This window comes from Taeniopygia guttata, chromosome 13 (assembly GCF_048771995.1).
Source record: "Taeniopygia guttata chromosome 13, bTaeGut7.mat, whole genome shotgun sequence".
In the NCBI taxonomy this organism is placed as follows: Eukaryota; Metazoa; Chordata; class Aves; order Passeriformes; family Estrildidae; genus Taeniopygia; species Taeniopygia guttata.
Window position 1 is genome coordinate 7,511,834 of NC_133038.1, and position 24,519 is coordinate 7,536,352.

A 24,519-nucleotide genomic window follows, 5' to 3' on the forward strand; every position below is an offset into this window, starting at 1 on the left:
GCTCTGGAGGCTTCAGCTTGGTGCCAGCCTCTGCTCTGCCTGATGTGCCATCATTTACCAGCAAAGAGCTCAGCTGTTACCCAGGCAGCATCAGCAGAGCAATCACCCAGAAAAGCTTCTGTCAGAAGAAAATATGAGGGTAGAGAACAGCAGAGATCTCACAGGCAAGGTCTCCATCGCAGGCAGGCTGTGCCCTGTGACCTGGCACAGTGCAGGCAGGGAGAAATCCCCACAGCCCTCGCTGGGCAGCGGGGACAGGGCAGGGAAGGGCTCTGCCCGGGGCCGGTGGCCGTGGCGTGGAACCCGCAGCGTCCTGCACGTCCCGGTCTGAGCCGTGTCCCCGCTGTCCTCTGTCCCCACCGCGGGTTCGCAGTGCCCCCTGGCGTGGTGACAGCGCAGGACGGGGACACGGAGCGGCGACAAGAGGGACAATCCCCGACAGACGCCTCTACCCGGCCTCGCCACGGCCGAGGGAAGGAGGCAGGGCAAGGGAGAGCAGCGCACCACCCCCCTGCTATCCCTTCAAATAGCCACAGGCACCTTCGTTAAGGAAGAGGATTTATCAAAATTAGAAAAAGACACCACAAATATTTCGTAAAACATCTACAGGTTCAAACCCCCCACCCTCCCCTCATTGCCCCAGCGCAGGAAAGGGACATGGGATGTCTGGGAGGGGAAGAGGCAGGTTGTGCTCCCAGAGCTGCCCTTGCCACCAGGCTTTTGGGGACAAGGGGACAGTCACGTATCTTGTCACTGCTGGGGAGCCTGGTCAAAGCAGAGTACCTCCCATGGGAGGCTCCTCAGCAGCCACCTTCAGTGACTCGTTTTCTTTGGCCACTTGCCTTTGGAACAAGCCCCCCACGCCCCAGAGAGGAGGTGGCAGGGGGGATCCTGCCAGAATCCCCCCATTCTCCCCAGCACACAGCTGCCTGTTTATAAAAGCTCCCAAGAGCAGGATACACCGAGCTGAACCCGAGGTCACAGTGCTGCCAGGCTGGCAAGGAGATGAGCCAGCTCCTTGCCCACCTCTGCTACCTAAGCTCCCACCCTCGAGGGCAGGCAGGTGTTGCCTCCCTGGGTGCAGCAGCTTCATCAGGAGTCGTTGGGGAGCCCAAAAAGCTTGACAGTGCCGGCCTCCCGGCTGCTGTCGTATTTGCCATCTTTGTCGTCACAGGCGAAGGCCAGCAGTGGCCTCTTCGGGTGCCAGGCCACTGTGAAGGTGGGGGACTCACACTGCACCTCCCAGAGCTTCTCTCCTAAATGGAAAAGGAGCCACGTCAGCCTGGAGAGCCTCCAGCCCCCTCTGCTGCTCACCTCCCCAGAGCCGAGCACCGGCTGCTTCCCTCGGCGAAGGGGAGAGGCAGCACAAACGCTGCTCCAGCGCCTTTCAGTCACCCAGTGACAAGGTACAGATATGACAGGCATGTCTGCCACAGACTACTGAGGCAGAGGCTCCCCCTCATGGCGTTCTGCTCTGCACAGGAAAGCTCTTCCTTAGCAGATGGATTCTTGTGTCCTTCCAGCTCTACCAGCACTTCTCTATCCAATTCCCTCCTTGCAGTTCCCCAAAATAAAACCATTACCTGTCTCCACCTCGGCAATGTCAATGAAGTGATCTTCTGATGCCGAGGCCAGCATCTTCCCATCGTGGCTAAAGCTCAACGTCCGCACGGGCCAGTCGAGCCTGCAGCGACCGAGGGGAGCAGACGGTGAGGCACCGGCACCACAGTCCCCAGAGAGGGGGGAAAACAATTTTGGGACAACTCTACCTACCTGGAGAAGCACCTCACACACACTAGCTCATCCACATCCCAGAGGCTGACCAACGCGTCAGCACTGCCTGTGGCAAAGTACTTCCCCATGGGATCGAACTTGATGCAGATGCAGTTGGAAGGATGGGCGTTGATGGACTGGATGGGTTTCAGCTCTGGGTAGCTGTGGAGGTGAAGGGAGAGGGCAGGGAGCAGTGAGAGAAGCACAGGGATTCCCTAGAGCAGGGCAGGCATGAGGCACACCAAGACTGGAAGCAAACCCTACCGAGGGAGGAAACACTGAGTGTCCAGTGAATGAGGCAAAGCCTCAGGGACCATTTTGGGGAGCTGAGCCCAGCCCACAACTGTGGCAAGCTCAGCTCCAGGCAAGCTCATTCCCACCAGAGGGCAGGGGATTGCTGGGATGTGGGGCTCAGGTTTCCCAAAAGCAGCAAAGGCACTTGCAAATTACTGCAGCCAGCCCAGCCACCCGGCCCACCAGCAGCCACGGGCACCTGCCTGAGGATGTTGATGCAGCCATTGCCATTGGTGAGGAAGAACATGTTGTTATCGTTGTTCCAGGAGATCTCGTTCACCTCAAACTTGAACTGTTCCTCAGCTTTGGAGCGATGTGTCTTGGCATCAATGAAGGTGACCACGTCATCCTTGTTCCCCACAGCAATGGTCTGTCCATCAGGGCTCCAGCAGATGTTGATGTTCTCACCTGAAAGGACAGAAAGGCAGCATGTCCCACTTCCACTCCAAACCATTCCCAAATGGGAAAGACTACCAGCTGTTCAGTCTAACACACAAACCCTTCACAGGAGCTATCCAGCAAAACCAAACTTGTGAGAAGTACAACTTGAAAATGATATGCTACACCCCATTTCAGCCAAGATGGGACCACAGCAACCACCACGCAAGGTCACACCAAAGATCCTCTGAATCCAGGTGTCTCTGGGATCCAGAAAAAGCAGAAGCCAAAAATAAATACCTTTGAATAAACAAGAGAACATGGCAGGTTGCTGTTACCCAACCTTACAATGCCATTCCCAGCCCCAACAACTCAAACTGGACATTTCCAAGAGCAGAGATGGTATTTGGGTAAAGCATCACATGAATTCAAATAGTTTTTCTGAATCCACACAAATTTTTATTTCCAGCATGACTCTCTGTAAACATACTTTTCCCCAGTCTCCAGCCTCACAGCCCACTGACTCCAGAGACAAATACAAAGGACATTTTAACAGCTAGTACGATATTTCAGCAGTGCTAACAGTCCTGACCCCACAGTAAATCAGCTCTCACATGATGAGTGTAACACAAATATAAAGCAGTTAGCAAAGATGTCCCAACCAGAAATAACCACAGGAAAGGTTCAAAGCTCTGTGGCACTGCAGATGGTTCCCACACAGCTGAGATCCTGCCGGGACCCAGCTGGGCAGGCACCCCGGGAAGGCAGGGACTCACCTTTGGTGTTGACAGTGGCGATGCACTTGGTGGTGCGGACATCCCAGATGCGGATGGTTTTGTCCCCTGACGCTGTGACAAACAGGTCAGGGTTGCTGGGGTGCCAGCAGAGCTGATCCACGCTGTCCCCGTGGCCCCGGTAGTTGTTCTCCTTCACCTGGAGGGAGAGGGCAGATGAGGTGAGGGTGTGCCTGGCTCTGCTCCCACTGCTGCATCCAGCGGGGATGCAGCGTGCTGGGATAGCCCAGGAGCCGCGCCCCGGCCCCGCCGCCACCCCGGTCCCGCTCCCGCGCACGGCCGGCAGGACGGAGAACGCCGCCGGGCACCGGCTCCGTTCCGGGCTCGCTGTCCTCGGCGATGCCCCTGCTCCGGTGCACACCGAGTACCCACCCCCAGCCCCGGTACCGGCCACCGGGACATCCTCCCGCTTCCAGACCCCGCCCAAGCAGCCCAAGGGCTCCCGGTACCGATGCACACCGCCCCGCCCGCCGGCGGGTCTCACCAGCCGGTCCTTCTCCAGCAGGAAGACGCTGGCGGTCTTGTCGAAGGAGCCGGAGGCGAGGCGGCGGCCGCAGCAGCTCCAGGCCACCGAGTGCACCTTGGCGCCGTGCGCCGGGAACTCGCGGCTCCGCGTGTTGGCGCGGAACAGCTCCTGCATGGCCTGCACGTAGGGCGACAGCGCCATGGCGGGCCCGCCGCCGCCGCCACCGCCGCCCCGTCCCGCCCCGCCGCGCCTGACGCCACTTCCGCCGCCCCCGCGGCCCCGCCGCCCGAGCGGAGCCGGCGTCCGCCGCCGGGATGGAGAACAATGTGGTCCTCCTCAGCGATTCGGACTCGGAGGAGGCCCGCTCGCCGCCGCTTCACCCGTGCCGCTGCCGCCCCTCGCTGCCCGCCCCCGCGGTGAGTCCGTGACTCCCGCCGGGACCGGCGCCGCCGTCCCGCGCAAGATGGCGGCGCTGCGGCGGCGGGCGGGAGCGGGAGGCGCGCGGGGAGCAGCAGCGGAGGGGCAGCGGAGGGGCGGGCGTGAGTTCCCGGTCCCGTCCCGTCCCAGCCGCGTCCTCAGGACCTCCCGCCCTCTCTCCTGGCCGGGCTCGGGTCCCCGCGGGCAGCTGCTGCCAGCAGAGCCCCGTTCCACGAGCGCGCTCCCCGAGGGGTCCCAGCCCCTTGGCCATACACCCTTAGAGCCCGGTGCCTGCCACTGAGTGCCGCGGCGCTCTCGCTGCACCCGAGAAGGATCCAGGCCTGCAGGGCTCAGCCCCGGCGGGGTCCGGCCGCGGGATGCGGTGGGGCGGTTGCCGCCGCTGTCCCCCATGCCGTTCCTCTGCCGGGTGCGGGGCCGGTGGGGTCGTGCGGCGGCGGTTCCGGGCACGAGGCTCGGGCTCGGACGGGAAAACGGCCGGTCCTCAGCCCCGCACCGCTGTCCCGGGTCCTGAGCCGGCTGGAACCCTGCACCTCCCTCCCGCACAGCTCCTCTTGCGTGCCGGAGCCCGCTGGGCTTTGCCCTCTCCTTGGGGTAGGCAGCAGGTTTAAGTCGGGGGGAGGGAAGTGGATTTGAATTCTCTGCTAAACGTGTTCCCTGCTTTGAGGTGCTGAGGGGGATTTTTTTTCCCCAAGAGCAGACAGGCTCTGACCCCTCCTGAGCCTGCCAAAAGTCTGGGAAGTGCAGTATGTGGCCTGTTGCTGGTGCAGGCACAGCTGCCTCCCCCTGCCTGTTCCTGGTGCCACAGATGTAAAGGCAGCTTTGTTTCCTGCCACACCTGTCCTCCAGAGCACGGAATGTGCCATAGAAAAGGTGGCAGGGTTTGGATCGCGTGCTGTTCCTGCCTGGGTACAGGAGAGCTCCCTGTGCTTCCATTGCCCTCCCTGGACATGCCAATAGGACTGGCATTTCCCTGTCATGGGAAGGAGCTGAGCAGGCAGCCAGATCTGCTCCGAGTCAAGGCACAAGGACATGAGCCCTGAAGGGAGTGGGGAAGAAGAGCCTGGGTTGGTCTCAGGCTCAGCTGTGCTGTCACCAGAGGCTGAGCCCAGAGCTCAGGGCCACAGGCCCCCTTGGACAGGCAGAAGGGTCTTTGCCCCTGTTCTTCTAGGCTGGTGCTCTTTTCTCTCTTGGACTGGGACTACAGTGCCACCATAGCAGAGGCTCCTGGCAGGACAGGACATTGACGCTGCTGCTCTGTCCCCACAGGAGATCATTGACCTGACCTGTGAGGATGCAAACACAGAGCCGACACCGTCAGGCAGCCTCGCCATCATCGACCTGACCGAGGACATGTGCAGCCTTCTCCACTCCACCCTTGATGCTGCTCAGAACTCCAGAAACGCTGCCCCAGCAGCACACACGTCCCATTCCCAACTCTGCCCCACTGCAGAAAAAGAAATGCAGGCAGTGCCAGAGCTGAGCCCTGAACCAGCATCGCACAACATTTCTGTGAAGCTCAGTTCCAGCATGGTCACAGCAGAAACCATGGGGAACTGCAGCTTCCTTTCGCCTGTCTCTATGCGTCACAGCTGGGGCTCAGAGCAGGATTACAGCACTACCAGCTTTAACAGCAGCTCGGACTCACAGTCAGACTCAGACTGCCCGTCCCCATCTCCCCCCAGCCTGGATAGCAACAGCAGCTTGAGCGCTGATGGCCCAGAGGAAGATCCTCCCCGGCCCTGCCAGGAAAGGAACTTCCCCCCAAGGCTGAGCCCTGCCCCAACCATTCCTATAACACCAGGAGAGGCCCAAAGGTCTTTGCCAAAAGCAAGTGGCTTCCCACCACACCAACTAATGCAGCAAGCCACCCCAGCCAGTACTGATGCTGGCAGCAAGGCCTTGCTGGACAAACTGCACAATTTCAGCAGGAGTGGAGTCCAGCACCTCTTCCTCCAAGGCACAGCACCCAAGAGGGAAACACAGAAGGTAAACAGGGTTTGGAGCAGCCCCTGTGGTAGAGGATAGAGCAAGGGCAGCCCCTGTTCTCCTTCGCCAGGCAGTCAGGGGCTCTGGTTATTGCAGTTCCCTTCACAGTGAGCCCCACATCATAGCTGGGTTCCTCTGTGTGCAGGGAGCTTTCACCCATTGTCTTGCCTTGTTCACAGCAGAAACCTGGGCTCATCCCCAGCAGGAAGCTGAACATGGTGCACATCACCATGGAGGAGAACAGCCTGGAGGACACTTTATTTTTCCTGAATGAGTTTGTCTCCTGCCAGCACTGTCCCCCCAGAGAAATCATCTGCCACCTGATCAAACAGATGCTGTTGGACACCTACAAAGGGGAGATCCTGAATGACATCTACACACTGCTGATGAAGATCCAAATGTATGTGTTCCCCTTGTGTCCCCCTGGGGCTGGCTAGGTGTTCCCAGGGGTCTGCCCAGCATCAGGGTTATTCTCTGTGGTGTTCACCCACAGAACAGGGAGTGATTTCCTATAACCCAGGATAATCCTCCTGCCAACACAGGCACACCCTAGGCTCTCTGAGGGTGGGTCAGGGACACGTTGTGACACAAGGGAGCCCTTGGGTATAGAAGAATGTGTTTGCCTTGCCCTGAAGCACAGATCTCATTCTTCACTGCTGTGACATGGTAGAAGTGCCTTCCCTGGGCTACAACAGTACCAGCAGTGGCTGGAGCAGCTCCCTCAGTTCCCTTGGGCTTCCCACAGAGAGGTACAATGTTTTATGAGGCCACAGGCCTAGGAGTTTTGGACATCTTCATGAACTATAGCCCCTGTCAGGTGCTTCCAAAAAATTAATGTATTGTGGGGAGGAGAAGGGGTGAGGGCAAAGATGGAGAGGCAAAGGCAGGGAAGGCAGCTGAGCAAGTGGAGCTGGGCGTGGCTAGGGAAGGGCTAAGGGCTGGGAAAGGGCTAACAGGCTGCTGTGCCTCCAAGCAGATGGTCAGGCAGTTCAGCACAAATGGACACTGCTGTTCTTGCAGGCTCCATCCAGCCAACATCACCACGGTGGGATGGGACTGGACACGGGTGAAATTCATCATGGAGCACCAGGTACTTGGCACCTTGTGTGTCACATGGGGCAGGGATCACACAGCACATGCTGCCCAAGGGTGAATGTTCCTAAGTGCTTCCTGTGGCTGTGCTCTGCTGCAGAGCTGGCCAGTCCAACAGCAAGTGCCAGCTGGGAATCCCACATTTATCCACAGCGCTCCCTTAACCCTCTGCACAGTTTTAGGCAGGTTGTCCCACTGAAGAAGGCACAGATAAACCCTCTATGGGTCACAACACTAGTGCAATGCCCTTCAGAGTCTTGCCTGAGCCACACAGCTCCTCCTACAACTACTCCTCAGTATGTACACCAGTACACTCTCAAGACAGCCAGCTTCCCTGGTGTTCCTAAGCCTGTGGCCCCACCAGACTCATGTGCTCTCCATCTGCCCCCAGAAGAAACCCCCTGGCTGGCTCCTCTTCCTGCAGTATGTGGTACAGACCCTGGAGGATGACTTCCACCACAATCTGAAGTCACACCAGCTGCAGAAGACAATTGCCAAGAAAATGCTTTCATGTGACTTGTGCTTCAACAATGTCAAGTAAGGGACACCTCTTTCTTGTTCTCTAACCAGAAGCTGAGAGGCAGGGGCTTAGGGAACACTTGTCAAGAGTCCAGTCAGACTTTCCAAGAAGCAGACTTGGGAGACAAAGGAAAGCATAGGCCAGCTATAGGGACCAGGAAAATATTTACAAAAGCAAACCACCAGTTACAACAGAATGGGCTTTTCCCAGAGATGAGGTCAGATTTGCATTGCTCAGGACAGGACTAAGAAGGAGGCAATCCTGTAGGCAAGTGTACAAATCAAGAGGGTTCCTCTGTTGAGCTGTTCAACAGAGCTACCCCCTAACCTGTCTAAGTGGGTGGAACATACTCTTCATTTTCACGGCCTTTCCTCAAGCTCTAAGTGGATATAAAGGTCAGAACACAGCAAAATGAGGCACATCCCAAATAAAATTCTTCTTTCTGTTCCAGGGAAGTGGTTGAGTGGTTGGTGGCAACAATTACAGGAGTTGGGGTCTCCCAGCCCCAGGAACAGCTGCAAGAAGCCAGGGCTGAACACAGCTTATCTTCACCAAGGCTGGCCAGCACTCAGACAAACCAGGCCCAGACAGCCTTCTTTGCCCAAAAGTAAGCCCCAGAATTCCAAACTCACTGCTGGCATTATCATGGACCCAACATCAGGCAGAAGTCAGAGGCACTCTCGCTGTCAGTTCAGGGAAGCCAGGCTGGACCTGTGACCAGCTTTGCTGGTTCTTTGGGTTAAAGGCTTGGTGAGCAAAAGACTCTCACCTGGTAGGAAACTGGCTCAGTGTCATCCTCTTGCATGTAGTGTAAGGCTGGAGCTTGTGGCCCACAGCTCAGGCAGCCCCATGCTGCTCCAGCACTCAGGAGAGCCACCAAGACCTCCTGAGGGTCAGTCTGGGGATGAGCTTTGCTTGCAAAATCATCAGATTCAGAAGCCACTAGGAGACATCAAACCTGGCCCACTGCATTCCCATACCCCTCACCGCATGAGGTTGAAGCAGGGACCACCCCAAGGCTTGCTTGGCAAGCTGAGGGGCAGAGTCCCCCTGTGCTGACTGTCCCCTCTCACCCAGGGCGATGCTCCTGCTCCAGCGGATGTTGTCCTTGGCAGTGGAAGTGGACAGATCTCCCACCTGCAGCTCCCGTAAGATTGCAGATGACATATTCCCGTTCATACTGAATATCCCCCTGAGGAGCCAGAGGTGAGACAAGCATGTGCAAGGCAGCATTTGCCTGTGCGAACAATGTTCTTACTCCCAATTTACATCCAAGTCTTGATGCATAAAGTTCTACAGGGTATAGAAAGGCCAGCCAGCAAGAGCATGGCTGTGTCTCCCATGAAGAGGATGTGTTGCTGAGAACAGTCAATTCTCCCCCTTGTTAAAAGTTGTGACCTTAAGACTGTAAAGAGAGTCTGAAAAAGCAGTACTGTGCAGCATAGCCAAGCACTGGCAAAGATATCACCGATTCCCACGGGCAACCAGGTAGTCAGAAATATAATCCAGTTCCTACAGCTTTGTTTTGACATCCTTTGTTTGTTTCTTTAAGAAAAGCCAGAGCACAAGGGCATGAAGAGACCACTAAGTCCCCAAGCATTTCAAACCCATATTATAACGCCCAGCAAGCAGCCCTTCTCACCCTTTCAGCAGAACTCTGTGTACACACCAGGTATAAACCAAGCCAAACTGACTCTAACCAAGCTGTCACTTTGCCCAGTACAGATACAGACTGTCTATTCCTGACCCCACATCACCCTTGCTTGGCTGGGCTCCCTGCAAGTCAGCAGGAATGAGCCACTGCCACACAGGCTGCTGGGCAGGGTAAAGTGAAGCAGCTCAGTTTGCTTTAGAGACTGTATTCACTTCCAGCTGCTGCAGGTCACACCTGAGGATGAAAATATGTCCATGGCCAAGCTGCGTAACAAAGGTGTCTCACCACATCTGGTGGTCTCCCTGCCAGGGCATGGCTTGGGTAGCCCCTGCAGTCACCCCACATCTGTACTAGGTAGCAGAAGCATGCTGGAACAGTTGTCTCTGGTCAGGCTGTGCTGTCTCAACCAAAGTCAATTCCTTTTGTGTCCAGGGAAGCTTTATTAAACACGATGGAGAGCCAGCTCCTGCGCTGCAGACTTCTAGAGCTGTTATTCCAGCATAGTTGTGACGTGCCCACAATGTCATCCATGTCTCTGGAAAAGGTCCTGTATTTCCTGAGCCACTCCTCCGTGCTGCCACAATTCCAGGTATTCAGTCCAACCTCTCCTTTGACTTGTTTTCCTCTGAGAAAACTTCTAACCAAATATTCTCTCCTGTCCTAGGATGAAGCAGCAACATGGCAAAGGTGGGATGAGATGCTGCAGTACTTGAGTTTGCTGCTGCTGAGTTACCATGGTGTAAAACTGGGTAAGCAGTGCTTGTTCTGGCCCTAACAGTCTCATCCAGAGGCTGCAGCAGAACAGCCAAATTCCTCTTCCTCCTCTCCTCGCTATTGGACCCATGGCCACTGAATCTTAGAAAGACAGTGTGCCTCCACCCATTATAGTAACTATATAGTTACTATAGTATACTATATAGTATAGTTACTATAGAGTAACAGTCAAAGAAGTGATGTTGCATTAATCAGAGCTCCCACCTTACTTTGCCAAGTTTAGCCCCTGCAAAATATCCTTCTTCCTAAAGGAAGGAAGCACTTCCCAGCACTGGACAGTTTTGTACCCATTGTTGTCCAAGTTGCTGCACAGCAGGTGGAAGAATAGGGTAGTTTAGGAAGAAAAGCAGAAGGCAGAGGGATCATAGAATATCCCAAGTTAGAAGAGACACAAGAGTCATTGAACTCCACTCCTGGCCCTGCAGAGACACCCCATAATCCCACCCTGTGCCTGAGATAGTTGTCCACACACTCCTGGAGCTCTGGCAGCCGTGGAGCCCTGACTGTTCCCTAGGGAGCCTGTTCAGTGTGGAGGAAGATTTTTTCCCTAATAACCAATCTAAATCTCCCTTGGCACATGTCCAGTCATTCCCTCAGGTCCTGTCACTGTCCTGTAGAGCAGAGATGGGAGCTGCCCCTCCCTCCTGAGGAAGCTGTAGACCCCAGTGTGGTCTGATCGGCCTTCTTGAGGCTGAACACAGCAAGTGACCTAAGCCGCTCCTCATGTGGCTTTCCCTCCAGATCCCTCAGCACCTCTGAAGCCGTCCTTTGGGCAAGCTAGGACACTGTAAACTGTGTAGGGAGCACCACCCACAGCAGCCATGGAAACAGCAGCAATTCTGACCCTAGGAGACTGGCACAGTCACAAAACATTCTGTAAGACTCTGTATTTTTCCAGAAGTTTCTTCCAACTTCAGGAGCTTTAGTCCAGGGTTAAGGCTGTCACACATGAATGCAGAGGAATCCACCATCATATATGCAAAGTCCCACTCTCCCTGAAGTCCTAGACAATCACTGTTGTTGGGCTCTTTGGAGACTCCTTTGCAGCTGCCTATTTTGCCATTCACACAGAAGACAAGGATTACACAAGCTTTACCCCCTCCCCATTCCCTGGGCTCTCTGCATGCCAAGTGAGCTTCAGGAGGGGGCAGTTCCTTCTTCCCAAAGCCTTATGCAGAGCCATCAAGGATAACAAAAGGGTCAGACCCATTTCCAGCACCGCCTGTGGCACACTGGGGTCCATCCCAGCAGCTCAGGCAGCCCTTTGGATGTTGCCTCTCCCCACCAGTATTTCCTCTTGCAGAGCACCTGCGGACCTCTGTCAGTGACCGGATGAAGCTGATTGCTCAGAAAGCCAAGCCCAGGCTCCAGGACAGTGATGACATCAGCCAGCTGGACGTTCAGCTGAAGATAAATTACTTCATCAGCAGAATGCAGAAGACCCTGGGGGAGCCTTTTCCCCCACAAATCCAGGAGAAATTGTTCATGCTGCAGGAGTTGTTCTTAATTGTCACTGCTGCCTGATGGAGACAACCACTGCAGCAAGGAGGACAAAACTTTCTGTTCTTAATATAAAACCCCCATCTCATACTGCAATCTCAGCAGCATGGGGGTTGGTTTATACAGTTCTGTTGAAAGACGTTTGGTTTACACTGTCTCAGAATTGCCATTCAAGTTTTACAAAGCACTTTGTACTTTAAAAAATTAATTTTTTTCATGTTTGCTAAGACAGTTTTGTCTTGATGCCAGCACTGCCCAAAGGAAGTCTTTTCCCCCACAAATCCAGGAGAAATTGCTCATGCTGCAAGAGTTGTTCTTCACTGTCACTGCTGCCTGATGGAGACAACCACTGCAGGCAGGAAGGGGGACAAAACTTCATGTTCTCAATATAAACCCCCCCATCTCATGCTGCAATCTCAGCATCACGGGGGTTGGTTTGTACGGTTCTTTTGAAAGATGTCTGGTTTACGTTGTTTCAGAATTTCCATTCAAGTTTACCTCATGCAATTTTACAAAGCACTTTGTAGACTTTAAAAAATAAATTATTTTCATTTTTGCTAAGACTCTTTAGTCTTGGTGCCAGCGCTGCCCAAAGTCAAGAGCTCTGTCAGATCACACCACAAGGCCACACTTTAAACCCCAGCCTTCCCAACTGATGAGATTCACTGTGTAATCAGAACCACGGCAGCAGTCTGTACCTCAGTACCTGAATCTGTTCCATGACTTTGAGCTCCGCTTACACTCCAGGAGCACAGGGAACACCAGCATTCAGAGCTCAGACTTCCCCAGCCCAGGTGAATCATGTGCTCCATCAGCAGTACTTTAAAGGGCAGCTAAAAACACTACAACAGCACCAAACCACAACTTTCCAGAGGGGAACTGGACATCTGTAAAGAAACACCAGCCTAGTTCCCACACCTGTGCCCACCTCCACAGTGCAGGTGGAAACCCAGCACACAAGCAACAAGAGACAAAATCTCAGGAACATGAATTTGGATTGCTCAAGAAAACACAGACTGCATATTTAGTTTCATCTGCACAAGCCCTAACACACAACTGAGCCTAGCTGTAAACCCAGTCTCCCTGTGAAATGAGAGTTTGTGGGCAAATATTTCACCTTAGTGAGGTGCTGCCAGAGCCTTATCCACCAGAACCTTGACCTCAAACTGGACAACCCCAAATTTCTCCCACAGATGCTCTGCCATCAGCAACACACACTGTGGACCTCCATTCCACAAGGATTTTATTGTCCTATAACAAACAAAACAAACATACATATTAGGAGACATGAATACAGTCAACAAATAAATTAATGTCAAATGAGAGCCTGATTGCCAAGGTGCAAATGAGTGGTGACAGAACTGCTGGTTTGGGTGAGGGACTTTCACACAACACATCACTGGCAGTGCTGCTGAAGGTTGAGAGAGAGCAGTGCTACAAAATGTGCTGCTTCAGAGGGGCCAGCAGCCAGCCAAGGGAACCAACCCGGTCTCACCCTCCAGGGAGAGTGTTTGGTTTAAGAAGTCAGAAACCCTAGAGCTCAACAATTACCACCTGTTAAGTAACCTCTGTACAATGTCCTGGCAACAGAGAAGCTTCCACTTCCAGATCCAAGGCTGCTGCTGGCTGAGGACACTGCAACACAACTGTGAGATCAAGAGCAGACCTGAGGAGGCCCATTTGCCACAGCACAGGTGAGGATTACAGAGCAATGCTGCCTATCATGCTTAAGGGATAACATGGTAGGCAGGAGATCCTTCCACTTTTCCTGAGAGTTGGTGTTAGCTGTTCCTAGGAACCGGTTCAAACTCAGTCAAGGATGACATCCAGCTGTACCTTAGCAGGGAGAAATGTTCAGCCTTGGTCTGCACCCAGTCCTCCCTCAGCCCTGCAGAACACACTTAATGCTGATAAAACAAAATACCCTGTCTGAGAAGTGTTTCCAGTGTCTAATACATTCTATGCAATTCTAGGGAAAATAAAAAAAACAAACCAACAAAAACAAATCAAGCAGCATCCAGAGTGCTACAACAAATCAGAACAAAACGTGCAAATCTGCTGTCTAGAACACAGGACAGTGCTGTTTTGCAGAACAAAGAGAGGAGAATTACTTGGCTCAAGTCACACCAGCTTGATTACTTCCACCTTCTTAGAGGAACATGAAGAGTTGGAAGAAAAGGAATTCTTCCTCATTGTTTCCAAGTTCCATTAGATTATGCTCCCTGCCTTTCCAATGAGAACATCTTAGAATGGTCCCTTTTCCCTTTAAAAAACATTCCAAGAACAAAAAACATGGTCACACTGGATAGTGAGGGAGTGCCACATTTATACTGACCTACCACATACCCCCATCTTTCTGGCAGTTAATGGTCCAGTTTTCAGTCCTTGCTCGGTCTCTTGACCGAACCAGTCCTCCTGTGGGTCCTTCAGCACTGAGCAGGACAAGACAATCAGATTCCAGGCATACAGGTGAGGTACTCACACACCACATGGAATCCTGTCCAAAATAAACATGGCTCAGGGTTTCACTGTGGTGTGGTGTACTGGGAGACACATCCAGAGCAGTCTGGCAGCCCAAACCAGTGCAGTGCAGTAGACAGGATGGTTTACATTGGTATAGGACTGGTGCAGGAGTTTTTCCAAGACTGGCTTTAGCAGGACTATCATGACTGTTTCTTTTTCTGAGCTGAAGAGCTGGAAAGGGAGAGTTTCCTACTTTACTGCAGCACACAGGACAGGGAAGCAAAGCCTAAGACATCCTGTAGCCTGCTAAAGACACTGGAAGCTTTCCTCTAGAACCCAGTGGGAGTGAGCACGTTCAGATCCCGAGGTTTGATATTGTGGGAACGTGGAGATTGTTTCCTCCCATCTGTGCCTGGAATGTCCATTTTGGGTGGCTTGAAGGTGACTGAATCCTCTGTCATCCTTGTAGCCTGAGCACGCATCAGCTCCATTGGGGATGGCTTCTGGGCACCCTTGTAGGACTGAACAGTAAATCCTCCTGATGAAAAAAAAAATCACAGTAAGAACTAGGAAAACTAGTCAAATGCTTTTGCTACTGCTGCCAGGAGTGAGCAGTGTCACTGACACTCAGCACCACAGACAGCCTATGCAAATTCCAGCAGCTTCATATCATCTGAAGCCTATTCCACATCAGGGGTTGGCACTTCCAGTCCTGGTTGCATCACATATCAGAGAAAGAGTAAAAAGCTGTCACCTTCACACCCTGCCCCTCCCACTGCAGCTCACTGCAAGTTATTTCTACTTCCAGATCCTTGGCACAGGTTTTACCCAACTGCTCTATATTTAGGCACAGAAACTATATGACTAACACACATTCCCAAGGCGGTCCTGGAGAGTAACAAGGTAAGCAGGATAAGACTCCAGAAAGAGCCAGCAAGTCTGTTGTGTGAGTTTCCCCCTTGCTCTTGTCAAGGCAGAGTTTCAAGGACATACCTGCATCACTGGCCGATTTCTGGACAGCTCTGGGTCCAAAAAAACTCCATCTTTCAGATGGCAATCTGTCCCCACCACCTTCCATAGCAAAGTCTGAGCCAGTGATAGAAGTAGAGGATCCCTGGATAAACCAGCCCCTAAGGAAAAAAAAAAAAAAATTGAGATGTTTAAAACATGAGAATAAATACTTCAAGTGACCCCACTATGCCAGGAACTTTTCATGTAGTCAAAAGGGGCAATTTAAGAAATCTTAATAGGTTTGTTACCACCCAGGATAAGCTATGCATGTTCAAGTTCCACAGGCTTCCAACATTTAGATCTACCCAACACAAATCCTCATCAGGCTCTAAATTTCACCCTGTGCAGTCCCTCAAAGGATAAGAAGGTTATTAGTAGCAGCTCCCACCCCAGCAGCATGTAGGAAACCACAGGAGGCAGAGTACCTGTTTTTATGCCGGGGGGAGGAGTGGGGGGTGCTGCTTGGAGTGGACTGAGCAGAAGAATTCTGTTTGTCATCTTTTGCTGTCTCTCCATTCTGCAGTTTTAGGTTCTGCCAGGAGAGGCAAGAGAAACAGAAGCAAAACAGCTTAAATACAACACCCATTTTTTTTTCACCAAAACCAGACAATTGTTTCTATCACAAGTGGTAAAGTGTCACCATACCTAAAGCTGTATCCAGTATTACAATACCTGCATATACCCCCTTAAGTTTCTCTCCACATAAAATATTAGCATTTTTAATGTTCACTTTAGGCTACAGAAAGGAACAGCAGCACTCACAGGGAGGTTGTGGATGCAGCATTCACTTCAGCTACCTGGTCTAAATGCCACAGCACCCATTTGTCTCCTGCACTTACAAGAACAACAAAGCTTTCAGTCCCACCAGTTCTCTAAAGAGGGTGAGACCAGTTCTCACAGAAGGTACAAGACCAGGAATACCAGACCCTGTGAAGCAATTAGTGCACATCAGGATGGAAACACTGCTCTGGAACAGAAATTAACCTGGGCACAAAATAAACAGGAACTGGGTATATGCAAAGCATGGACAAGCTGGACAGTACAAACTGAACTTTAAAGAAGACATTTGAAGGGCAGTTACAGTTCAAACACAAGAACACAGGGTACCTTGTAATGTTTCCTGTAGCTATTCAAGCCACACTAATGCAATTCATGGACACAGTTGCTGAAACTTTGGCCTTGTGGAAGGACACTGGAAGGACTGACTATTAAACTCCAACTGTAAAATTTTTTTAAGAGCTCAGCAGCCCACAGTAACATCGTCATTCAAGACTTTTGTTTTCAGTAAGACACATCAGGTAACTTCCACAATGGAAATGCACAGTTTACAAGTTCTCTTTGCAGTTGCAGAATTCAACTGCAACTCAACCCATTCAAAAGTACAGCAAGAAATTAAGACTGTGTAGAGTTGCCCCCACTTGGAAAGACAACTGTCATGGTTGGATATGACAGTGAAATGCGACTTATTTGAGGAAAAAAAACCTGATTAAAAAGTACAAAGGTTAATGTTAACTTTAAAATACAACTGGGTAAACTTTACCACACAACGAGCTAAAAGCCTTCAGAGGAAGCAGCTTAAGGAAAGTTTTGGCAACACACTCCAAAAGTTACATCACCAGGTGAATGTTAAACCAGACACATCCTACACAAAGAAATCCAATGGAAAACAAGCCTTACATGGACTGCCTCAGCCACGCGGTGGTACTTGGTCTCCTCAGTGGTGAGGCCTTTGTGGGGTGTGTAGCCAGCTTCCCTCAGCCCTGCCTGCTGCTCAAAGCGCTGGATGCTCTCCTGCGTCTGCTCTGGAACACACAAGAGCACAAATTCACACAGAAATGCCACCACAAGCAGCTCTAGCAACTGAAGGCAGACCCTTTTTTCATCATTTACACATTGTAACAAGCTGAGGCAGAAATATGAAGCTGGTGAGATATTCTGACTTGACAATCACCCTGAGACATTGGGCTAAGTCAGATGAGCAGTGATTTATCCCAAATCACCAGACGTATCACAAATGCAACACCTGTAATTAATCCCATCTCACCCCAGACGGTGCATCATTACTACTCACAACTTCATAAATCTAGGAGAACCCAATAAATTGGACACTTTAAGTGGCCCATTGCATTCAAGGGAGCCTTGCAGGCCATGTTTTAAAGACTCCCAGTGATTTTAGATCAGGTGAAATAAGCTATTTCAGCCAGACACAGAGCCAGCATCTAATACACTCATATCAACTTCAGTTCTGAAAAACATCATCACCTCCTCCAAACCCCAGCGTTAAGATGTTCATTCCTGAGTGGAACGAGGAGAAAAGTCAAAAGAGCACAAAAAGGTTAGTGGAAAAGTCCATTGTCTTATTTAAAACAGATAACGCTTCCCATCTTAAGGTTATTTCGTAGCTGCTGAAAGAAGAGGCAGCATGGACAGATTAACACAGAAATAATTCCTCTGATTGCAAAAGGGCATACATCATCTCTGCAAACATAACTGACCCCATTTTATTTTAAAGCAACATGATTTGTGGTTAGAAGTGTTGCAATTGGCAAGGCAGCTGCTGCTACTAACAACATCAATGCCAGCAAGTGCTCCATTAGCCCAGTGCATCAGCTCCCCTCACTACTTGGGTTAATGGCAGAGCTCTGCTTGTCATTCAGAAATAGCAAGTTAATAATCAAACAGAGCAGCAGCAGCCTCTGCACTCCAGCAACACAGACTGCAGTGTCCTGTCAGCAACAACAAACTGCACTCCTACCCCTGGAAACACAGAAGCACCACATGTGGCCTATTCCCCAGTTTCTTGCTTCCTTCTGGAAATGTCCTCTGAAGAAAACAAACCCACACAGCACCAGCACAGAGGCAGTCTGAACCCAAGAGTTCTCCAGGAACTACCCTGAGACATCACCAAGGCATCACCAAGTGCCCAACCCACACATGAGAGTGTGAGAGGCGGGTTCTTACTTGTGATGAGGGAGTTCATGATGATGTGAGTGGCCTTGGCCTTCACCACAGGCACCTTGTTCACACTTTCTGTGGACGATGAAGGAGTTATGACAGGCTTCATGTTGGCATCCCCCTCCTCATCCTGTGGGGAAGCAGCAGGGACAGTTTGAGATGGGCAGGTATCTCAGCACCTGGCCAGAACACATCTCTAACTACACAAGTGTGACAAGGCCATGCTGCTCTGGCAGCCAGCCTTCATCCCATGGGAGAAATCCCTATGCTGTGCAAACTGCAGCCCAGGAACGGTCAGAACCTGACACTCATAGCAATGAAAAGTGACTCGCACCCAACATCTGAACACCCACCAGGCTCACAGCAAACAAGTTGTTAGTCCAAGTACAAAAAGATCAACAGGAATGAAACCAGAACATCTGTTCTCCTAAATGCAAACTGGATTTCCAGGTCAACTGGGCAAAAGCACCAAGAGCACCTTCCACAGGCAGCTCAAGCACCAGCTGTTCACAGAATGGCAGTCACAGAGCACAGCCTGGAGTGAACAACTTGTTTTCCCACCTCATTCCTTATGTTTCTTGCTCAGTGTGTCAGGTGGTCATAGTTCGACCACTGACCACTAGACCCCAGCAAAGAAACACAAAAGAAATGCTAGAAAACAAAGTATCCTGTGAAACATTGATTTCCTCCTCCCAACACAGGAGTTCCATACTGGAGAGTCTACTTTTTGTACCAAACCACAACTTTTGGTTGTCTTCCACAAGAGATTTAAAAACCAAGGAGATATAAAGTAGAGGTTAAGCTCAAAAGGATACAGAATTAAGTTCTTCCATCCAACAACATTTAGCTTAATTTCAAACTTAGAAAACAACCTCTAAATTTAGAAGGGCCAAACCATAGAATCCCAGAATGGTTTGGGTTGGATGGGATCTTAAAGATCATGCAGTTCCAATCCCCGGCCATGGTGGGGGGACACTTTCCACTAGAGCAGCTTGTTCAGAGCTCCCACCAACCTGTCCTTGAACACGTCTAGGGATAGGGCAGCCACAGCTTCCCTGTGCAAACTGTGCCAGTGCCTCACCTTGACTATAAAGCATTTACATCCAAACGAAACCTGCCTTGTGCTCTAGTTTAATTACACCTGGTTGCTGGATTTTTTTTAACCACAAACACAGAGGAGATGCTCAGCACACGCTTGTCCCAGCCACATCTCCATGTGGCCAGAGCAAGGCCAGGCTGGGCTCTGTCCCCAGCCCCTCCCGAGGGTCCTGCTGCGAGGGCAGGGGAGCAGCGCCCGCAGGCAGGAGGGGTGTAAGGATGGGGGGAATGCTTGGGAAAAGGGGGATGCCAGGAGACGGGTGCCAGAGCAGCGGGGTACCCCAGGCCACGCCGGGCCCGTACCTTCGAGAGCTCCTGGTACTTGCGCTCGGGGATGACCGGCTGCTTCCAGAGCATGCCGGCGCACAGATCGGCGGGCGGCGGCGTCATGGGCGCCGTGTCCTCCAGGGCATCATCGTAGCTGAAGGCGCGGCGCGGAACGCCGAGGGGCAACGACATCCTGCCCGAGCGGGGCCCGCCGCCCGGCTCCAGCGCTGCGGAGAGAGCGCAGCGCTCAGCGCCCGCCGCCGCGCCCGAGCGGAGCCGGCGGGGCGCGCCTGGGGAACCTTACCGGGAGCGTCGGGCTTCCCTGAGCTCATGGCGGGGCTCAGCGGGGTTCGGTGAGGGGCAGCGGGAGCAGGCCTGGAGCGGCCATAGCGGAACCTCCGCGAGCCGCCTCAGCCTGAGGGGGTTTGCGCCTGCGGGGGTGCTTTTATAGGGGCGCGGTCTCGCGAGATTGGGTCGTTTCGCGTGGGGCACGCTGGGAGGTGTAGTTCGCGGGAGACACGCGGGGCCGGGACGGTCCGCGGCGCACCCACGGCCCGTGGCGGGGCTGGGGTCGTGTCCTGCCCACAGGTCCTGTCCTCCTGCAGACAGGCTGCTGGGTCAGCCCACAGGTCCTGGAAAAACAATCCTGGAAGCTGGCAAACCCATCAGGGAACAGGAGTAAGTGGCAGACACTCTCACTGTGACAGCTTTTCTACAGCTGCTCCTTCATCTATCAGTGAAACAATGATCTCGGTGCTGCCCTCCCGTTCCTCAGCAGGGAAGGGAGCCCAGCCTGCTCTCCCAAGTTGCAGGTACAGGGGAAGGCTACAGCACATGGCCCTGCTCCAACTTACACTCCCTGCAGGACGATCAGCAAAGGTCCCAGTGCTGCCCGCACCCAGCCCTGTCACCACAGGGCAGGACAGTGCCCAAGGCCAGCACCACACAGGCTGGCACCAGGAGCTCTCCATAGCAGGACTGCACCAAGCAAGAGCCACAAAGAAGACATTCACAAGCAGCTAGAAAGAGTATTTTATTTTAGCAAAGCTAAAGAAACGCTGTCTGACACACAGAAAGTGAGCGGAACAGCACAGTCAGAGCCGGTGCCAAGAGAGTCTTTCATGGATAGTTAAACCCTCTCTGCCTAGTGAGGGTTCTTCCTCCATCACCAGAGGCTTTTTCAGTTTGGAAAATATTCATGTCAAGCCTGCACTTGCAGGTAAACCTGAGGAAAAAGAGCAGTCACTGCACTTCCATTTTTTCTGGCTTGAGTGATGCAACGAAATTCTTGTACTCCTCGGGATAGAAATTCTTGTACACATTGATCTTCCTCTTAATCTGTTTGGGAGTATCCTGGTAGTAGTTCTTCTCATCCCGAGCCATTTCCTGCGACAAAGAAGAAGGTAAGTCAGAGGAGCAGCCTCAAGAGCAAACTCCAAACCAGCCCACCCACACCAGTGTGATCACTGCCTGACTCAGACAGGGAGCTGGCCACAGTTCAAAGCATCTTTTCCCTTAAGAACCAGCTGACTGCTAAACAGGATCCAGGACAGAGAGGATTAGCAGTTCTCATGCTGCCGACGGGAAGATCCAGGAGTGAATCACTCCAGGTGCTCCTTGCTCTGGAATGTACCTTGTAGTTCTCCCCGTGGTTCTGGATCATGTATCGCACATAGTCAATGAGGTCTCGTGAGAGCGTGTTCGACTTCTTCTCAGGGAGGCTGGCCTCCAATTCCATCTCTAGGCAAAGGACAGAGGTAGCATGAGGGAGGGGAAGGAAGCAACAACATCTCAGAGGTCCCCAACCTCCCCCCAGGGTTGATTCCAGCCACACAGCTTGGCTGCTGGCGCATGCAGGGATGTTTCCCAGCATGTTGGTGCAAGAAAACGGCCCAGACAACAGCCCTCTGCTCAGGCTGCAGGCATCCAGGTCTGCACTGAGCTCTTCTCCAGCTCACACACGAGGAGCAGACCCTTTCAGCCCAGGCTGCAGAGTGTGACTGCTCAGAGCTGCCCAGCCCACCATGAAACACCAGGTACTGCCTCCATGGCCTCTGTCACCTGCACATCCCGCAGTGACAAGAGCACTCCTGAGGCTGCAGGGACAAACACTGTGGAAAAGACATGCTCCTCCACAAGACTGGATAAGAAATAACACCCTTTCCTACCCCTGGCACAGCACAGGATGACAAAATAGCCCACAGGGGCTTAGGAGAACCCCATGTGCAGCACTGACCATTCACCACGTATGGCTTCCGCACTATTTTCTTTCCTGGCTGCTGTCCATCGCTTTCCACTTCCATCCCCTGAATTATAGCAGAGAAAAGACAAATGAAGAAAAGCCCAATTGGAAGAGTGCTGTGTCCCCACACATTATTTCCAGAACTCCAAACTGCTTCTACATGGCTGCAAGGGGCAGCAAATCCCAGCTGGCTTAAGCAGAGCCTTACTTGTGCCATTAAACTGGCTTGTGAGTGAGGCTGTCAGCTGAGGAACGCTGTGTGAATGGAGACAAATGGCAAACAAGGTCATTCCTACTTCTTCCTTGAGCTTCTTTGGGCCACCTTTCACCTGAAAACATTGCCCTCTTACGCAGATGGGCCAGGCTGGCACTGCTGTACACAAAGAGCCCTTCTTTGTTATCAGGAGCAACTTGGCTGCAGCGCTCCCAACCCCACCTGTCTCTGGCAAGTCCCAGGACTGACGTTTTTTATATTTGTTCTAAAGCCCATTATGTCCCAGGAGCGCTGTAGCTCGTTCCCACGCCAGGATCTTGGTGAGATTAGCGTGTAGATCAAGATAAGAAACGTGTCCACCACCAGAGACTTATCCAGAGCCACCCGCCCAGCGCTGCGAGGGTACCTCCCCCCACAAAGCAGCGGTCCCGGCCAAACCCTTCCTTACCAGCAGCTTCCTCGGGATGGGGACAGCCTTGTTGGGATCCTCGGCCAGACCCATCTCGGCCAGGTTCTGCGCCACCGACTTGTGCGGGTCCCAGGCATGGCGGATGTGCGAGCTGCGCGGGGACAAGCGACATCACGGCTGCGCCCCCCTCCCCAGCGACACGTGCAGCGGCTCCCGGCCGCCCTGCCCCCGCCCGCGCTCGCCCCCCGTGTCCCCGGCGCTCACCAGGCGATGCGGGGCGCGGCGCGGCGGCGGGCGCTGCGGTAGAGCCGCTTGCGGTTGAGGTTGTAGGAATATTTGTGCCGCCGGCTCTTCCCCTTGGCCTTCGGCATGGCGGCCACGCGCGGGCTGCCCACGGGGCTGCCGGCCGCGCCCCGCGGCACCACGGGAACTGTAGTTCCGAGAGACGGCAGCGCCGCGCGGTGAGTGTGCGTGTCGGACTGCAACCCCCGGCATACACTGCTTCGGAGGAGGGGCTACGGCAGCCGGAAAGGGCCTTGCTGTCACCTTGGCCATGGCGGCCGGGCCGCCCCCGCCGCTGGAGCCCAGCCCGCTGCCCACGTTCCCTGAGGAGGGATTCACGGAGAAGTTCGTGCGCAAGACCCGCGAGAACCCCCTGGTGCCCCTCGGTGAGGGTGGGGCGGGGGGTGGCGGGACGGCGGCTGAGTGAGGGGCCGGTCCCTCAGCGCGGCTCGGCTTTGGGAGCGCGGCGGAGCCGGCCCGCAGCGCTCCGGCCCGGGGGAAGCCGCGCCTCACAGCCCCGTCCTTCCCCGCAGGCTGCCTGTGCACCGTCAGCGTCCTGGTCTACGGAATCATCTGCTTCAAGCGAGGCCAGACTCGGCGCTCCCAGCTGATGATGCGGGCGCGTGTCATAGCCCAGGGCTGCACCTTCGCCGCCCTGCTGGGGGGCATGGTGGCCACGGCTCTCAAATCGCGACAGTGACAGGGCAAGAGCCAAGCTGCGGCCACGGGCGTCTACCAGCAGCCCCGGCTGGCAGGGTGGGTGAATCCTGGCTGCGGATGGAGCTTTCTGAGAGACTGTTGTGATGTCTCGGCAGAGCAATTCTGGAGCACTGGAAATGGGGTGAATACACTCTCTGATTAACATGTAATTTAGGCTGTGGCTTTTTGTTTCCCCGAGAGCTCACCCTCCTGTAGCACTGAGGCTGCATGTCGCTAAGGTTCACCACCCCTGTCAGACTTCTTGTTCCTGCTTGATGCTGTCACAGGCTGATCAAATTGTGTCTCCTTGGTCGTGGTCTGAGGTGTGGTTGTAGTCAGGCAGTGACCAGCATTTGAGAAATGAGCTGCCCAGGGGGAAGGAACCACTGCTTATGGCTTGGTCCCAGCAGGACAGAGTCCATAGGCAGCAAGGGAGGCACTTAGGAATTTTGTGTGACCTGTTTTATTGAACCTGGTGAGTAATAAAGTGAATTGCAGCAAGATTCTGACTGATACTGGATTGCAGAGCACTGAGAAGCCATAACAGTAAACAGTGCAGGGAGAAAAAGGAGTGGGCATGGCTGTCTTAAAGCTGTGATGATGTAAGAAGAAACAAGACATGAAACTCCCTGTGAAAACTAGCAGGGAACTCACATTTCTGAAATGGGGTGTGGCTGTGTTCTCTGGGATGTGCTGCTGCTTCAGGTGTTCTTGCTGGGGAGTCAGCAACACCTTCTTTCTCCAAAGGACCTGCACTGCCTGTGTCCTGACAAACATGGTCCCACTGTTGGCTTTGATCATACCAGGAGGTTTGGTGATCCCTCCCGTGCCAGGGCCATAGAGCTGGGAGGACATGGGGCCACAGTCTCTGTTCATTGCACTGTGGCTGCAGCAGCCACAGGGGAAGGGGCACAGATACCTCTGTCTGTGCTGAAACACCTCACCAAGCAGCCTGGGCTGTTTCCAGGTGCTGTTCTGTGAGTTGGTGCCTGTGCCCTGAGTCCTTGAAAGGATGGGCTGAGGGATGAAGCCTCTATCTCCAAACAAGCACATGGATTGTCCTGTCCAGGGAATTGTGTTGGTGAGCTTTGGCAAGGAGAGAGGGAAGGCTCTTGCTCACCAGAGCCAATCTCTGAGTTGTGAGGGTGGGCAACAAGCCATGACCAGTGCTGAACAGAGTGAGCTCCACCTCAGCACGGGGAGCCCAGGG

The 24,519-nt window shown here is 53.3% G+C and overlaps 5 protein-coding genes across 8 annotated transcripts; 2 read left to right on the top strand and 3 right to left on the bottom strand.

The window, feature by feature from the left end:
* Nucleotides 1–545: 545 nt before the first annotated feature.
* Nucleotides 546–3,965, bottom strand: THOC3 (THO complex subunit 3). The gene is made up of 6 exons (XM_002197614.6): nt 3,724–3,965; nt 3,222–3,378; nt 2,271–2,475; nt 1,774–1,935; nt 1,584–1,684; nt 546–1,256 (listed from the first exon to the last, which is right to left on the bottom strand). Exons 1-6 carry the CDS (start codon nt 3,904–3,906, stop codon nt 1,093–1,095), a joined length of 972 nt encoding a protein of 323 aa, XP_002197650.1. The 5' UTR covers nt 3,907–3,965; the 3' UTR covers nt 546–1,092.
* Nucleotides 3,966–3,969: 4 nt separating this feature from the next.
* On the top strand, nt 3,970–12,230 carry SIMC1 (SUMO interacting motifs containing 1). 4 transcript variants are annotated; one of them, XM_030284202.4, is made up of 10 exons: nt 3,970–4,121; nt 5,410–6,129; nt 6,309–6,529; nt 7,150–7,219; nt 7,613–7,758; nt 8,193–8,348; nt 8,819–8,947; nt 9,828–9,984; nt 10,060–10,144; nt 11,473–12,230. In XM_030284202.4, the coding sequence occupies exons 1-10, from the start codon at nt 4,020–4,022 to the stop codon at nt 11,691–11,693; spliced, it is 2,007 nt and encodes a 668-aa protein (XP_030140062.4). In that variant the 5' UTR covers nt 3,970–4,019; the 3' UTR covers nt 11,694–12,230. The 4 variants fall into 4 exon arrangements, with proteins under 4 accessions (XP_030140062.4, XP_072791224.1, XP_072791223.1 ...); XM_072935123.1 differs by having other exon boundaries at nt 7,616–7,758; XM_072935122.1 differs by having other exon boundaries at nt 6,312–6,529.
* A 665-nt stretch (nt 12,231–12,895) lies between these two features.
* KIAA1191 (KIAA1191 ortholog) lies at nt 12,896–19,921 on the bottom strand. The gene is made up of 7 exons (XM_004175840.6): nt 19,768–19,921; nt 19,500–19,690; nt 18,105–18,228; nt 16,821–16,945; nt 15,569–15,675; nt 15,126–15,262; nt 12,896–14,670 (listed from the first exon to the last, which is right to left on the bottom strand). The coding sequence occupies exons 1-7, from the start codon at nt 19,793–19,795 to the stop codon at nt 14,462–14,464; spliced, it is 921 nt and encodes a 306-aa protein (XP_004175888.3). The 5' UTR covers nt 19,796–19,921; the 3' UTR covers nt 12,896–14,461.
* Nucleotides 19,922–20,483: 562 nt separating this feature from the next.
* NOP16 (NOP16 nucleolar protein) lies at nt 20,484–22,757 on the bottom strand. Its single transcript, XM_012574575.5, has 5 exons — nt 22,593–22,757; nt 22,368–22,479; nt 21,700–21,769; nt 21,097–21,203; nt 20,484–20,849 (listed from the first exon to the last, which is right to left on the bottom strand). Exons 1-5 carry the CDS (start codon nt 22,697–22,699, stop codon nt 20,706–20,708), a joined length of 540 nt encoding a protein of 179 aa, XP_012430029.3. The 5' UTR covers nt 22,700–22,757; the 3' UTR covers nt 20,484–20,705.
* A 97-nt stretch (nt 22,758–22,854) lies between these two features.
* HIGD2A (HIG1 hypoxia inducible domain family member 2A) lies at nt 22,855–23,810 on the top strand. Its single transcript, NM_001245529.2, is given in 2 exon segments — nt 22,855–22,996; nt 23,144–23,810. Coding segments are annotated over 2 exon segments (282 nt in total). The 5' UTR covers nt 22,855–22,881; the 3' UTR covers nt 23,311–23,810.
* Nucleotides 23,811–24,519: the final 709 nt, after the last annotated feature.